The 16,989-nt window shown below is 29.2% G+C and overlaps 2 protein-coding genes across 7 annotated transcripts in view; both read left to right on the top strand.

Annotated features, from left to right (window-relative positions):
• Positions 1–5,554, top strand: part of timeout (circadian regulator timeout) — a 32,262-nt gene extending 26,708 nt beyond the window's left edge. For 4 of the 6 annotated variants that reach the window (XM_074115802.1, XM_074115800.1, XM_074115801.1 and 1 more), the window contains 12 exons: positions 105–149; positions 935–1,013; positions 1,230–1,428; positions 1,514–1,659; positions 1,764–1,870; positions 2,598–2,698; positions 2,782–2,857; positions 2,946–3,083; positions 3,762–3,917; positions 3,991–4,169; positions 4,305–4,438; positions 4,535–5,554. In XM_074115802.1, coding sequence (XP_073971903.1) covers positions 105–149; positions 935–1,013; positions 1,230–1,428; positions 1,514–1,659; positions 1,764–1,870; positions 2,598–2,698; positions 2,782–2,857; positions 2,946–3,083; positions 3,762–3,917; positions 3,991–4,169; positions 4,305–4,438; positions 4,535–5,312 — 2,138 coding nt within the window. In that variant the 3' untranslated portion in view covers positions 5,313–5,554. The remainder of the gene's footprint in view (positions 1–104; positions 150–934; positions 1,014–1,229; positions 1,429–1,513; positions 1,660–1,763; positions 1,871–2,597; positions 2,699–2,781; positions 2,858–2,945; positions 3,084–3,761; positions 3,918–3,990; positions 4,170–4,304; positions 4,439–4,534) is intronic. The other 2 variants (XM_074115803.1, XM_074115806.1) reach the window with 2 other exon arrangements.
• Positions 5,555–7,606: 2,052 nt separating this feature from the next.
• Droj2 (DnaJ heat shock protein family (Hsp40) member A4-like) lies at positions 7,607–15,343 on the top strand. The gene is made up of 8 exons (XM_074115831.1): positions 7,607–7,764; positions 8,394–8,546; positions 9,360–9,660; positions 9,824–10,008; positions 10,087–10,241; positions 10,710–10,828; positions 11,906–12,071; positions 12,754–15,343. The coding sequence occupies exons 2-8, from the start codon at positions 8,415–8,417 to the stop codon at positions 12,905–12,907; spliced, it is 1,212 nt and encodes a 403-aa protein (XP_073971932.1). The 5' UTR covers positions 7,607–7,764; positions 8,394–8,414; the 3' UTR covers positions 12,908–15,343.
• The last annotated feature ends 1,646 nt before the right edge of the window (positions 15,344–16,989 follow it).

Genomic DNA, 16,989 nt, shown 5'->3' with positions numbered 1-16,989 from the left:
ATCTGTTTTTCGATCCGATTGACTTTTTGCCACTTTTATCCGTGTACTCATCTTCATTCTATATTTTATTTGTATTAATATAATCTTTTCTTTTTATTTTTCAGATCCTGATATCCTCGTAAATGCAGAAGAGGATAATGAAGAAGATGGTAACTTAACTTTATCAATTGGTTCTTGAATTGTTTTCTTTACAAGAAAAAAAAAAAAAAAAAAGAATGCGTTATGCTACACTATTAAGCTGCAACAACTACATTGTGTTACTATGTACTTAGTCATAAAGAGTTCCTTAAATAATTAAACTGAAAGATTATCATCAATCCGAAAGATAATTTAAAAATCGCAAGTGAATCTAAGGCAATGGAGTCTACCAGGGCGGTCGCTTGTCGGCCCTTGTCAAAAAATAAAAATACTAATCAGCCGAGGAATGGTGTCCGGAAACCTAAACCACAATCTTCGTATGTAAAAATTATTTACTTCACGAAAATCTCGAGAAATTATGGTATTACACATTTCTAATAATAGTAGTAATTTCATTATTTTACGTTAGCTTTTTATTGATGAACTATTTCGCGTAATCTCTTAATTTTAGAATCAATGAAACAGAGTAAAAATTTAGAATTTAATTCATTAGTTTTGGAAGTTGATAGAAGAAGAGAATAAGCGATGTTTTCAACATTGACACTTTTTCCAGCTCTTTCTGTGAAATTGTCAAAATTGTTTTTTATTTTTTATACCTTTTATCAACACTTACATTGTCTAGTAGGACAGTTTTAACATCTCATTTAATGCATTTATCATATTTTTCCTTTATTGGACTGCGAAATACGTTAACCTTTATTTGTTATATTTCTTTCCTTGTTTTCAAGCTATTTATCTCATTTGTATTCAAATGTTTAAGAATACTTACATTTTAACCAATCAACATTTTTTTCAGCAGAAGAAGATGAAGAAGAAAATGTGAACTACCGAGAATACGCTGAGCAAAATTTTGATATAATGGACTTAATTAAGAGGTATTCTATTTATTTAAAAGGTAGAATTCAATAATTCTATTCTATTTAAAAAAAAAAAAAAAAATCAATTTCAGTTTTAAGTTCAAAAATTGTTAATGATGATGATAATTTGTCATGATTTAAGAGGATAATTTTCATTAATGCATAATTATACAATAGTTAGTATAAAACTCGAATTTAATTAATTGTCAGTATCTATACTTTTTGTTTTTATAGATTTGCATCACCAAAAGTAATAGCAATCTGTACTTCCTTATTGCAAACTTTTGATACAAATACCGATTTTACTAATCATTGTGTAGTGAAAATGTTGCATCGTATTGCATGGGATTGTAAACTACCTGCAATGCTATTTCAAGCTTCATTATTTTGTATATTTCAAAAGATTTTATCGTCTGACAATCCCAAATATAAGGTTAGAGCAATTACTTATAATGTATAATAATTAAATTTATCTTCTCAACAGTATTTGATGTTTTTCTTAATAAATATTATTTCAGGAATTAGCTAAGTTAGCTATTTACATAGTACGAAAATTTACTGAAGTTGCTGCCACAAATAAAAAAGTATTTATTGAATTATTATTTTATAAAACAGCTAAAGAAGCTTACGAAATTGAATGTGGTTATGGTTCGTTCATTGAGCAGTTGAGTATTTCTTTAAAAAAATAATAAAATAAAAATAAAAATAACTTCGTTTACATGAAAATACAATTCTTAATTCTTCTTTTTATTTTTTTAAAATTAATAGCCGTCTAAAGTCAAAACTTCAAGCCTCTAAAGTATTTTGGGAAGAACATGAAGAGGAAGAACTCAAAAGACTTCACGAAGAGTATTTAAAAAATGAGCCTTCACAAGGTGAATATATTTTCTTAAAAATTTTTTATTATGGTTGCAAACATAATTATACAATTTAACAAACCGAATATAATAGTGAAGAAAATGCTCCAAATAAGGAGCATAAGATGTGGAAGCAAGTAATTCATGAATACGTTTCTAATGGGGTTTTGAGTGTGACTAAATTAAGCTCTTAATAACAATTTCATAGCAATGTTTTAAAATTTTTACAGTATTAACTTATTAGTTGTAGCATAAGTCGAAGTTTACAGAAAATGGGTTAATCTAAGGAAATTGCGAACTTAACAGAACAGGTTTTTTGAATATTATTTTATTTGAATATTTATGAGATCTAAAATCTATAAGAACCTCATTATTAATCTGTTTTTGATAAGAGTAAACTTGAAAGCGAAATCCTATCTGTGACTTCCCTTTGTCTGTGTAGAAGGGAACATGCTTTAGGGAATGGCCATTCTAGACTGTTGGTTTTCTCTCTTCCTACGGTTTCGCTGGTTTCATCGTTGGAGGTTCTGCAACGGGAATGGTTTCATTTGCACCGATGGAGGAACAACAGATCTAATTAAAAATCAAATTCAATTAGAGAGTTAAATCTTACTAATAGTAGCGTGATTACAGTTAACGGGCATGATAATTAGTTTTGCTGTAATCCATTGTTTAAAATAAAAAACCATATTAATTTTGATAGGATAATTTTGTAACTGTTTTCTGACTTCTTTCTGATTTCTAGATATGGTGGAATGGATTATGGATAATCTTATAAATAAGGAACGATCTAAACGAATTGTAATGAAGAAAATGAAAGAGCTCAACTTAATAATAACTAAACCGGTAACCTTGATTCTTTTAATGTTTTTAAAAATAAGTTAATTTGCTTCTTTTTTAATATTGAAACAAAACAATTTTTTTTTTAGAAGAAAGTTAAAAAATATACTGAAGAACAAGAAAATGAATTGTGTTCATTATTTGAACAGTTCAGAGAAGCTCACGGTATGTCAATAAGCTTCCTCTTCAAATTTCATTAATTTTTATTTTAAATAATGTTATGATTGTTATTGAAATCAATGAAATCTTCTAGATCCTGTGAAAAGCGTAATGGAAAAACTTAGTTTTCCTATGTCTCGTTCGCAAATTAAAAATGCACTGCTTCGTCTGAAAGTTGTGAGCGATAAAAGTGAACTAAAAAAAAAAAAGAAATCTAATAAAAGAAGAAATAGTAAGTACATTTTAAGATATGGTTAAAAGTGGTTGCAATTGAATGAATTGATTCTTAAATAACTATTTATCTGGTTTTAATAATAAAAGTTATTTAGGTTCGAAATATTTCATGAAACATTTTATTCCTTTAAATGTTTGCTTATATTTTCTATGTATTTCATTTAAGTTTTCTATATTTTTTTTTTACTAATCTTTTTTTCCTATTTTCATGGATAGTTAGTAACATTTCCAAATAAAGTCAATGGTTATGGCGTTCTTTATTTCGTACAATTCTAACAAATATTTCTAAATGAACTAGAGATTGTATATTTGGATAGTCAAATATTCCCTTCTTCTGCAATTTCGAAGCTTCTGCTGTGGGTAGAAAGAATTCGTAGATATATTCACGAACACTGTAAAGTAATAACTTATGAAAATACCCGAAGTGATTTCAGTTTTATTTAAGCAAATAACGAGAGTTTAAAGTGGCGTTAGGTTATCGAACACTGTTGAGTACTAGTGAATAATACATAGTTATTTCTTTGAAAATTGTTGTAAGATTTATTAATGTGTTTATTATTTCAGGCTGTAGACGACTTTCCTTAAATTTTAAAGAGGTTTATTTCCAAATGTGAGAAACTCTCTTTTGTTCAGTACAAATTAACCATAATTCTCTCATTTATTTGTATTTTATTAGAATCAATACTTCAAGAAGAGGACGAAAATGAAGAAGGAAGTAATAGTTCTTCAGGGAGTGAAGTGGATGAAATAGAGAACTCAAGAAAAGAAGAACCACCTGTACCACTTCCAGAGGCCATTATTCATCTTGTGGAAGCTACGCCTAGCCATTCTTGTAAATATAACAAAAATTAAAAATAATGTATTATTTTAATAAATAATTATTCAAAAAAAAAAACTTTTCACAGATCTCACAGAAGGTCTTAAATGGATAAAAGCTTCCTTACAAGAATGTTTAGAAGATTTAGAAGACGATCCTTCAGAAGTCCCATTATTGCCTCTATCGGCAGACTCTATTTTGTCAATAGATTTCAAAAAATTTCAACAGTTTTTAGAAGCTCTCAAGATATGCAAACCTCAGCAACAGGTAAAACGAATTTTTTTTGTTTCTGGTAGTGAAATTACTGAAGGATGTTTTTTCTAAAGTAAAACTTTGTATGCACTGTTTTTATCTATATTGTTCTTTTAAAAACTTTTTTCTATTATTATTTTTGTTTTTCAGGAAGTATACTGGAGAATACCTGCAAGCTGGAAAGATACAGATCTTTTAAATAGAATTAATTTGATCGAAGTTCTACTTGCACATGATGAAGATGAATTATCTTCCTATTCTGATGAACTTAATTTACCTATAAAGTAAGCTTTGTATTCTTCATATATAAAATTATCTCATTTGCATACATTATTTGCTTAAATTTCATTAAGCTTCTTCTTAATGCATTTTATTTGCAGAAAAATAAGCGGTGAATCTTGTGATTTGAGCAAAATTTTGATGGAAACTAGACTTCTTAATGATAGCAGAATTAGTGGAGGATATGATAGTGATAATAACGAAGAAGATGAAACTTTTCCAAAAAATGCTGCTGATAATAATCTTAAGTATGATAAATTCCATGATATAATTGCAAATCATTGTAGGAAAGCACTTGACAATGAATTGATCAGTGACACTTCCAAGATGGAAAATAAAACATCAAACAAGAGTAAAAAAAAGAAATTTAGTCGCTTTGAAAGTTCTGATAGTGATTCAGATGTTCAAGAAAATGTAGGCAGTCTCATTTCTAAAGTTTCATCTAGCACAGATAAAGAAAATGAACATTTGCAATCATCTGAATTATTTGAAATGAATAAATTTGAAAAGTCTTTAGATTCAGCCGATGATCTAAGTCCTCTGTCAAAGAACAAGAAGAAATCCTTAAGAAGAGTTATTGTGCATGACTCAAGTGATGATGAAGACAAAATGCGTACGGATTCCACAATCTTAGGAATAGATAGTGATAAGACGTATGATTCAGTAGATCAAAGATCATTCATAAAATTGGTATCTGACAGTAATGAAGATCTCAAGGAACAAGAAATTCATCAAGTTTCCGATAGTGTACAAAATTATATGCAATTCAACAACGATTTGAAAAGATTAAGAAGTGATTCAGAAGAAGAAGAAAACAAAAACGTACCTACAAAGAGTAATAGAAAAAAGCGTTTTATCTTAGATTCAGATGATGAGTAACTTTTTTTATTATTTAAAGTTTGGTATACGTTATTTTATATATAAATTACAAAAATTTATTTCAAAGTTCATTCTGTAATAAACCTTTTTTTTTTTTATTCTGATCAAAGTGTATTTAGATGGCCCGATCTATATTGTTCAACATGAAAAGAATAATGTGATTTTCATCTAAGATATATATCTTTTCTGGCCTCTGATGGGTAAAAATAATTAGTGAGGAAAATAATTGATGAAAAATAGTATTTGTTTCTGAATAAATAATCTCAAATACGAAAACCACCCTCAAGAATAGTCTCGAAGTATGTATCGCACAAAATAAAATTATTTGGATAATCTTCTAGAGTAACTGGTTTGCGCTAGTGGATGGATGCGCTAGACCTCAAAACATAGCTGATCATCAAATCAATTAAGTTCTATATCTAGAAGAATTCATTTAGTTGAATATACAAATTTGTGGTAACTCTACCAATTAAAAATAAACTATTGTGAATCTTTCTATTAAGAGGAGAAGCTAAACGTTGATATTTAAAAGTGAGAAAATATGGTATGAAAACACGATTGTCTATTAATACCTACTTACTCTATATTCTCTCAATTTTTATTTTTTGTTCTAAATATTATGAATTAACACCCATCAAATGATAACTTTCTGCTATTTTCTGTTTTTGAACTATGCTGACTCCAGGAACAGTAAAAAACATTATTTGCCAAATTAGTGAAATCCATTTTCGTCGGAACAAATTATCAAAGAAATATTGGATACAGTAAAAGAAATCTATTCAGGCTGCAAATGTAAATCTAGGAAACAGAATAACACATTATCTAAAATGACTGTTCAATGGATAAGTGTGCTTTCAAGGTGTTAAGTGGACTGAACCCCACCGAAAACATGAAAAAATTAAAGATCTCAAATATATCTATGAAAATAAATTATTTTATTAATATATAAATTATATAATTTACTATAAATTATAATCTGTAATACTAAATTCGTACTTAATCAGAAAATTTCTGCTCTAAGACAATTATAAACTTAACTCGTTTATATCAAATTAGAAACATTATTTTATCTGTTTTACGCTTTAATACTTTAACCTAAACATTGGTCATTCGTTTAGATGAGGTAGCTCCAGTGTGGGATAGCCAGGCAGTCTATGCCATCTTGACTCAGGGCATCCGTTCTGGAACTCTTCCACTACCCTTTAATTAGACAATAGTATGGAAAGTGACATCCGATAATGCTTGAAGGCGCTTGGTTTTTTTCAACAACGTGCAGAACTCTCAACCTGGGTTTATACTTACAAGAAATATTTGATCCGTTTAGTACCATATCTGCTTCTTTTTAACAAATTTCACTGTGCTATCTGTTAAAAGGCGATGCTAAGTCGGCGATGGCCTGTCAAGAAGCCTAAATATAAGGGTTTGTTGGAATAATAAACTTGACTAATAACCATCTTTTTTTGCCTGTTTCTGTTCTAGAGCCTGTTTCACCCATTATTGTTAGGCTATTTGAACGTCCACTTATGGTACATTGCGCTACTGCGTCATTTTTATGTGGTGAATAGTTTGGGCTCGTCAAGGTTTTCATGGAAATCCTTCCAAGCTTGGCAAAATACAGTCCCATGCTGTTGTACTGTATGCTAGGGCACCCAGATAATTTGTACTAATACCCCCATCACAATTTCAATTCAGGTTATCTCTTAGTGCCTTTGCATTAGTAGCATGTAGATTCGTCTCGATGTCTGAGAAAATTAGGATTCTACAGTTGATTTGTCTCTTGCAATATCAGCTTACTTGAGACGCACTTCACAGAATGATAAGCGTGATATAATTAATTCGACATAAACTACTTTGATGATGAGATCATTATATAGTTCAAGGAGCTCATGTTGCCTAATTTATTTGTAAAAATACTCGGAAACAACAAGAAAGGTATCGTACAGGATACTTAATGAAAAAATAGGAGTAATTCATTTAATTCTCAAACTGAAACACCCTCAAAAAAAACCTTAGTGCGCCTCTAGCCATGGATTTCTGTGCAGTACACATCCACACTTAGATTTATATATGGATAATATCTAAGGAATTGTATGAAATTCGTTAGATGTAAAGAGCCAACTATCGATAGAACATGTCAGCAATACTTTACAAGTAGGGAGGTTTATATTTTTCGGTAAAAAAAAAAATCGTCTAAGGTAATTAAAACTAATAAATTTATTTTTCTAATTGAGTATAATCACTATTAATATCCATTAAATTATTCACATGTGTTAAAAATTTCTACTTGAATTCCTTCCCCCACTACTAGTCAATAAAACTTTTAGCAGAAATTTTAGGACCCTCTAGAACATTCTACACATTGTCAACGTCAAGGCCAACGTTGGGCAGCAATTCACAGAAACTTCTATTACGGTGTCCTGCATTTACTGTGATCTTTTCTAATTTATAAAATGTAAGTTATTGTATTTTACAAATTTAAGATATATTTTTACTATATTTTATTTATAATTGACTTTTGTAGAAAACTAGAACTTTCGACTATGCATTGCTAACCACATCATTAATTTTAATGTAACTTGTTTCATTGTTCTCAATAATGTCATTTTATTTTTTACAATCTCCCATATTAAAGAAATAATATTTAACCTTAATTTCAATGAGGCGCTAAGGTTATTGAAATCAAGTTTTTAGTTTTGATGACTCATTAATTTACTTACTTTATGTAAAGTTTGAATACTATTGTATTCAAATACTATACTGCTCCATGATTTTTTAAAAGATTTATGTATTATACATTAGTTTGCTAAAATATTAAATCATCGATTTCTCAGTTGGGCTTTTAGTAACTACAGCAACGCGAATAAAGATTTAACAAAATTCTTGGAATGCATTGCTTGCGTTATATATTTATTCATTAGAATTATTTTTATCTATTTAATTAATTGTATTTAATTCCATTCCTTATTGCGTTAAGAATTTTATTTTTTTAACGCTTGTAGCAATTTTAGGTTAGATTGTTTGTGCATTATGTATTCATACAATTTTCCTGCTACATAATCTAATGTTAAAATTTATTTCTAGCAATATAAAATAAAACAAAAAATGGTAAAAGAGACGAAATACTATGATATACTAGGTGTGAAACCTAATTGCACAACTGATGAGCTTAAAAAGGCTTATAGGAAATTAGCATTGAAGTATCATCCTGATAAAAATCCTAATGAAGGAGAAAAGGTAGGTTTTCCCTTATTAGTGTTTGAAATTGGTAATACCTTATTCTAATCTATTAGTTAGTTTGTTCTTGTGTAGTTCTGAGTTGTTATTTATTGTATGGTTATTGTGGCATTCTTTTCTTTTGTATTTTTGGCGACCTATTAAAACTATCCGGTAGGTTGATCGTTAAAAACCACAAAGTAGCGTGATATTGAAAACACCTAACTTTGACAATTTGTTTCACTTTTCTTTACATTTAAAATGTATAAGTTGTTTTCTGACGCCTTTAATTGTAATATCTTTGTTTAAAAAAAAGGTTAAAGGAAATTATCTTTTCTATAATTTTGGTATGTAATACATGCCGTATATCTTAAGCAACGACTTTTCTGAGCCCTATTACAATATATAACAAGTTTATATAGGAAGTGTTGTCACAAGTTAGCATTTGTTATGCCTTAAAATTTGCTGTGAATTAAGAGAAGTGGTACCAATCATTCAGAGGTGAACATGATGGTATATAAGTAGGATCAGGGTGAGTGAAAGGAGGTCCTAATTCTATTTAGTGAACGACCATGGTGATTCTTTGTTGTATTTTGCTTTACTTGTATTTGCTGTAATTAGAATAATTAAAATTAAGGAGATAATTATTGATTTGAAAATTTCCTGCCTCCTCAAATTCACCTCGAACGTTTGAAGTAAAAAACATTACTCAAAAAGATTCGGTCCAACAAATTTCTTAGATACCTAAATTTTTTTATTTGAATTTCAAGGAAGCTTATGTATACTTTTTTTTGTGTAATTGTTATTTTTATTAATTTATTTTTATTCTTTTAGTTTAAGATGATTTCTCAAGCTTACGAGGTGTTATCTACACCTGAAAAACGCCAGATTTATGATGAAGGCGGTGAACAAGCATTGAAAGAAGGTGGTAGTGGTTCTGGAGGTTTCTCATCTCCAATGGACATTTTTGATATGTTCTTTAGTGGAGGTTTTGGTAGTCGAGGTGGTGGTCGCCGTAGGGAGAGACGAGGAAAGAATATCGTACATTCATTAGGTGTGTCTTTAGAAGAATTATATAATGGTTGCATCAGGAAACTAAGCGTAGAGAAAAACGTTACTTGCGAAAAATGCGAAGGTAATGGAAGTGTGGATAAAAATTAACGTATATTAAGTTTCTTTTGAAAATTGCATTAATATTTTATTCAACTTAGGTGTAATTTTGAATATAACTTAAATGTTACTTTTTATAAGCACTTGAAACATTACATTTATTAAAATCATGTGATTGCTTGCTTAAGGACGGGGTGGTAAGAAGGGATCAGTTCAGAGTTGTCCAACTTGTGGCGGTAATGGTGTTCAAATCCAAGTACAACAATTTACGCCTGGAGTTATCCATCAGATACAAACAGTTTGTTCGGAATGCAAGGGAGAGGGAGAAAGGATTAAACCTCAGGATAGATGTAAAGTGTGCGCTGGGCATAAGGTAAGTTTTGTTCCTGGTTATGCAATATCCATTAACTTCCGACTAGATCTGCAAGTGAATGATCAATGTGCTTTTTAGGTTGTAAGAGAGAAGAAGATTTTAGAGGTCCAAGTAGACAAAGGCATGACTGATGGTCAGAAAATAGCGTTCAGTGGAGAAGGAAATCATGAGCCAGGTTTGGAACCTGGTGATATAATTATTGTATTAGAAGAAAAGGAACATCCAGTATTTAAGTACGTTTATTTTATTAAAGTAAAAATCTCTATATTAATATTCTTAACCAGTTCCTGTTAAGGTTTCATTTCATTTGACAAATGCTCGTGTTCACCTTCAGATTAGTAGTATTGGTGTGTTCTAGGAGGCTGGAAAATGAATACCTATAAGAATATATTTTTATTCTTATAAGAATTCTATAAGAATATTTATATATAATAACCCTATACATAAGGATCGAGCTAACCAAGTATACATATGTAACGTGAAGTAGCCATTATGAGGTGTATAGTCTTAATATTAAATTGTTATAAATGTTTTAGAGATAAAATGTGGTTATTCTATCGTCAAAATTAGATTCATTAAATTCTGCCGCTATTGAAGTTTCATGATTATGCACATATTATTACATAATCCTCTTACGCTAATGGTGGAAAATCTAAATCTAAGAAGGCTAAAAGAAAGTATATTTTCTAATTTGATTTTAGGCGATCCGGTTCAGATCTCATACTTCTAATGGACCTACAACTAGTAGAAGCACTTTGTGGATATCAAAAGGTCATTCACACTTTGGATGGCAGGGATTTGGTTATTACCGCTATTCCAGGTAATTTTTTTTTCTAAACATTCTTAGTTGTGCGTACATTCTAAGCTTATTAGAATAGCACTGTAAGGCGAAATATGATTCTCCTAGTCCTATCGAACTTATATATTTAAATACTGATTTTTATGATGAAAAGATCGTATAATATACACATCTTTTGATATCAGATTGTTTTTAAATGTCTCTAATTAAAAGGGAAAATATCAGGGACAGTTGATTTGGATCTATGGTCAGATCCTAACTGTTTTCTCGTGGCACGAGTTGAAAGGAATCTTTCTATTTTCTTAATGTTCCAACACCCTTTCATAACAAATTTTTGGCAGCCTAAACATTCTTATTTATAAACCGTAATATTAAATTTATGATTATTATTATGTCGTTATTCCATCGTCAAAATTAGATTCATCAAATTCTTCGATTCTTCATTAATTAGGCATGGAAAGAAGTCTGAACCTCAAATTAGTCGAATTTATCTTAAATAATTTTACGTATACATTTGTCCACTTATGTCCCTTACATAAATCTAGCAATAACAGTATAAACCTCTATCTTTTAATATGCCTCATGTTAATGTATTTTAAACAACTTTTATCTCACAGACTGTGTCTTCAATCCTTTAGATAATAATTCATTTGCCATGTATAAACAATAGATTCCTAAAGTAAAATGAATAATATATTTCTTTACGGGTAGAAATCTTAAAGTTAATACAATTTATACAAAGTTTGCTTGGTACCTGTATGATTTTTGTTGTATATGTTATATTAAAAACCATTATTGTAGTATAATTTGTTAATCATTAGTTTATAATTCATTGAAAGAAGATAATATTTTATTTATTTTTGTTTTTATTAATTATGCTTAAGTGTTTTGTAAATTGAGTCAACCCTTGTTGGTAAGACATTTTTCTTGAACAATAGTAGATGCAAGGTTTTTTTTTTTTTTTCTGCTTCTTTATTTTCTGCTTCTTTAAAATAAAGTTATTTAATAAACTTAACGACTTTTAGCTTCCTTATAGGAATAGTAATTTAATTCAGAACTTCCTTTATTTAATTAATTTTAATATGTTGCTGTGATAAGGTGAAGTAACAAGGCACAAAGAGTTGAAGTGTATTCTTGGAGAAGGCATGCCGCAATATAAGAATCCCTTTGAAAAAGGGCGGCTCATCATCCAGTTTTCTGTGATTTTCCCAACTACTCTACCGCCAGAATTAATTCCAAGACTTGAAGCCTGCCTTCCACCGAGGTAATTAATGCATTAAATACTCAATTTCTTATTCATCACTTCTTTTTTAATTATTTTAAAATAAATCTGAGGGCATTGGCGCTTGAGGGGACTCTATTTCAGTTCATAGCCAGCCTCCGGACAGTGTTCTCAAGTTACGGATAGCTCTAGCTACCACCTGACTGTCTACTATGATCTTAAAAGTACATGGTAGGGTACTTACCGTTATTAGTATTATAATAATATTCATTATATTCCATATTTTACTGAAAAACAGTAAAGAATGGAATGTGATAGAGAAGGATGTCCTCGTCAATTAATGTGCAGTTTCAAAAATTTAAGTGGTGTGCAGATTTAACTATTATATTTGTATTTAAAATTGAATCGAGCATGTTTGGCAAATTTTTGTATATATTAAAGTGATATTATTACTAGTTGAGGTTACTAAGATTTATTATTATGTAAAATGGGTGCCGTATGACACAAAATGGCCTCTAACCCACTAGTCAAATACCTAAACATTATTCTTAAGTTCTCACACTGAATCAAACCTTTAGAAGTATCACCTACTTACTTTGCCCCAGATTCACTTACCTATCAAATTAAACATAACCAGTTCAAGGATCCCCATTTTTAATATTAGTGATTTTATACATATTTGTATCTTACCATTTATTTATTTACCATTTTTTTGATATTTTAGAACGGAACAAATTATTCCGGATAATGCTGAAGAAGTGACAATGTATGAGATGAATCCAGAAGAGGAAGCTAGAAAACGATCTTCTCAATATAGGAATGCTTATGATGAAGATGATCAGGGTGTACCAAGTCGAGTACAATGCGCAACGCATTAATAAAATGCTAATCGGAAACAAATGATAAATATATATAAATATCTTTTTAAAAAGTCTCATCGTTATATAAAATATTTTGACAATGTGATCTTAGTTTTCCACATTCGCACATCTACAATCTCCCTTCCTCTCCCCTATATAAATAATATAAAAATAAAAGTGTTGTCATCATTTTTTTTTGTTTCAATTTTACTATAAAAAATGTACGAATAATTTATTTGACAATTGTTTTCGCAGTAGTATCGATAATTTTGTTTTATAATGATTTGTTTTTTTTCTAATTTAATTTATTATTCGCAGGTATTTTTTCCAAAGCTATTTATTTAGTAATTATATATACATTATAGTTAGTACTTGAATATACGTAATTGCAAGATGTTGAACAATCAAAAATTGTTTATAATTGTTCCCCTTTTTTAAAAAAGAACTGAACTTTTTGACAGAAGGCTAATTCACACTTAACGCTCGCGCTCATTCAAATCATTCGAAAAGTATTGATACAAGCACTTAGAAATTCGGTTGTATACATTAGTCACTGTCCGTCTATAGTCTTCGAGACTCCTAGAATTTTTTTCCACGAGAATGCTTTAGTGACGTGAGCAAGCCTGAGCGTCGCTTGAATGCTAAGAGTATACAAGAGCAAAAACAATTTTGGATTTGCAGGTTTTAAGTTTTGCTTTTCGCTAAATAATTTAAGAGATTTCACTTTTTTTTTTATCATTCAACTTTACTTCATTGAAACACAGAAACAAATTTTCTCTTGATTGTGTTACAGCTCGGGTCTTTTTCAATCTTTGTTGCTCTTCTTTGACTAGGCATATTGCAATGTGTTTTTTTAACAATTATAGAAGCACTTTAGGTGATATCGACTAATGATAGTTCTTAACTGTAATCTTTAAGAATTCTTGACTGTCGAGAGAGAGCGTTTAGTGTGAATCCACACTATTCTGTTGACCTGATCAATTCTTATTTAGAAGTAATGTTTCATTTATCTTTACTTAGTGTTGGAAAAGTAACAATTTCTTATTTACTATAGTATTGCCACAATCATATTCATTTAGTACAGTTAATGTAGTAGCATTCTAGATATTTGGGAATGATTTTTCTTAATTGAAAATCAGATAATTCTTTTAGTTAAAAGATTGTATTTGTTCGCTTTAATTTAAAATGAATCCATATTTACAGATAAACAACAGTCTTGTACGTAGTACTACTGAATCTAATTCTTTAAATTACTAAATAAAAGTAACCGCTTTAAGCAAAAATGTGACTAGTAAAGAGAATACATAAAACACCCATTTTTTAGAACCTAATGAGTACGAAACTTTGTTAAAGCTAGTTTTCTCTAAAACTAATTAAGGAAATCCATCAAAGAAGTTAACGGTTCATTTTTTGTTGAAGAATTCATAGTAATGAATGTTAAGTCCGTTTCTTCTTAGTAGAACCTTATTTAAAATCTAATTTCTCTTCCTTTTTTTTTTATTTGTAGGTTTACATTGATGTAACTTTGCAGACAAATTATAATTCAAATAAATCAATTTATCTTACAAGTTCAGAAGAGAAAATGACGTCTATTGAGTTTTGTAATTAAAATATCTAAATTTATACTTATGCTTTTTATCTGTTAAATCTGTACGTTCCATTTGCGTTGTGAGTTTCGTTACTTTTTTTATAAGTAATGTTAATTATATCTCCACAAATTCTCCAAATAGTATTCTTTGGGTGTGTCAGAATGTTTTACAACCTCCTACTTTTCTAATTAATTACTAATGATTTCTCTTTTTTTAACAGTTTTGTAGACTAAATATCTGTGATTTTTTTTTTAAATTTGTAGTACTTTAATGATATATTTATAATTTATGAATACACTACGTGTTTTTTTTTTATTCATTTAGCGAACTGATTTCATTTTTGCAATTGCTGTCCCAATTTTTTTGGCAAAAAAAAAAAGTAAAATATTTTATATTAATAAAATTTTACTTATTTAGTTGGAAAACTACGAATTTCATTTTAACCTTATTTACATGTTATTTAAAAGCATTTATGTAAGGTGGGGTTGAACTAGATTCAACTTGATGCCAATTTTATGATCAGAGTACACCGTTGTATTTAAAGTGAGTATGGACATGAGATCCAAGACGTTAGGGAGCCCAAAATTCCAGTTTGTATCCCAAAGTAAGTTTTATTTTCAATTTATTTGACGATTCTTTCAATTTATGAGTTTTATCTCGCAACGTATTCGATGTCCAGAAATGGTAGGGGAAAAAAAACTGTTGCTCACAATTGCCTAATAAAGCGGCAAACAAAATAAAAGAGCTTTTCAAATAAATTTAAAAAAAGTTGTTACTTATTGTAATAGATGACCAAAATAAGACGTAAATTTATGTATTAGGAGTAGTAGTTATGTAATAAATAAAAATGGAATTGAATAAAACATTCCGGTAATAAGTACATTTTTAGTTCAAAATTAATATTAACAAGTTCAGAATGAATTTTTTTAGTAGTCGAATTGTAAAAAAATCATTATATGTAGAATATTATTCATTTGTTGTTTATGTACATAAACTTCCCACAAATATTAAGACTCATGGCCACTTCGGTCCTTTGAGGAGCTCCTCTTCAATAACACTTCTCCATTAATATCGTAGATCGTCAGATTAAGGTCGTTCTTAACCTTAATCTTAGGTTGCCTCTCGGTTTTTTCGTAAAGGAACGAAAAATAGTTCGAATGAGTACAAAAAATATTAGGTTTATTATTAATATACGAAACTTTAAATAAATTTGTTCATTCTTGTCATTAGTTAAAATCTAATGAAAAATTTTAACTCTTTATTTCTTCATTATTTTTTTTTAAATTCTGTTGTAGCACCATTGTATTCAAACATCTAGGAAAAGGAGATAGTATTACTCTAAATTAATTTATTTCAGGAAAGTTGTTGAAGCTTTTGGAAAATGGCGAATAGATTTGGTAGGAGTAATGAAATGTATGTTAATCGACAGCTAAATAACAAACATATTCAAGAAAACAGTAACTGTGAAAAAGATTTTGATGTTTTTCTTCTATTTATTTTTTAATTTTCACAGCCTATAAACTTTTTTTGTATTACCTAAGTACCTACCCTGTTAAGGGCTAGAGGAGGTAAGACCGACCGTAAGAAGTACAGTTACGGGAGAGCTTTTATGAAGGAATTGGATAATTAGAATGTACACCAATCAAGTAAGGTTCTACCACTTTACTTTGCTACCAGATGCTGAAGAAAACAGAACCTCCATGGCATTCGCTCGAATCCTGGGTATCTTTGAGTGGCGGGGAGAGGATCTAGCACCCGTGATTCCCATTGCCACAATGCATTCTTGCACCCCAATATTCAGAACTAAAACTAAATAAAAAGACGGAATACTTCAATTAAATTTTGGATAAGAAATTCTAGGAACTTCGTTTCCTTATATACATTCACATCATTGAATTATACACATATCTTCAATTGAAACTAGTCATGAAACCACTGTTTTAATTGACATCGCATAAATATTGGTGAACAGTGAAACTTTTCCCTCAATATTATAAATAGTAAGTAAACTAGGCTTTATTTTTCAAGAGTTTGTTAGATATACATTTTTCTGTTGTGACCTCTTCGTCATTGGAGCTTTTTCTTTGAGAATGCGATCATCTAGTTTAAATAAGGAATGTAACTATCTACACAGTTAGTGAAATCTTAAACGATTTTATTCAAATAATTTTCAAATATAAAGTTGAAGTAAACACTCTTGTTATGAATGAATATAAAGTTTTCTCATTACATATTCTAGTTTTCATTCTAGATCAGTATTTTACAAGTTTATCTGTATATTAGTTTTTAAAAATAATTATTTTGATTAGAATTGAATTTTCAATTTAAAGTTTTGAAATTACTGTTTTTTGAATTTTTTAAATTCATTTGAATAATGACACATTATACCTTTTTTTTAGAAATTATCAAGTATCACTTTAACTTATCTTGTAAACCTTTTTTTAGTTAGATAACAGATATTATAGTCTTACCAAAACAATATTGAATAAAAATATTATTTAGGGATTATTT

The sequence above is a fragment of the Rhodnius prolixus genome, unplaced genomic scaffold (assembly GCF_049639745.1).
Source record: "Rhodnius prolixus isolate KJV_2025 unplaced genomic scaffold, Rpr scaffold_13, whole genome shotgun sequence".
In the NCBI taxonomy this organism is placed as follows: Eukaryota; Metazoa; Arthropoda; class Insecta; order Hemiptera; family Reduviidae; genus Rhodnius; species Rhodnius prolixus.
This window is presented reverse-complemented; position numbering and strand designations above follow the sequence as displayed.

Bases quoted from the DNA above. Each gene is read 5' to 3' on its own strand.
- Droj2 (XM_074115831.1), top strand. From the start codon at position 8,415: ATGGTAAAAGAGACGAAATACTATGATATACTAGGTGTGAAACCTAAT. The intron at 9,661-9,823 runs GTAATGGAAGTG...TGCTTGCTTAAG, and splicing joins TACTTGCGAAAAATGCGAAG to GACGGGGTGGTAAGAAGGGA. The intron at 12,072-12,753 runs GTAATTAATGCA...TTGATATTTTAG, and splicing joins GAAGCCTGCCTTCCACCGAG to AACGGAACAAATTATTCCGG.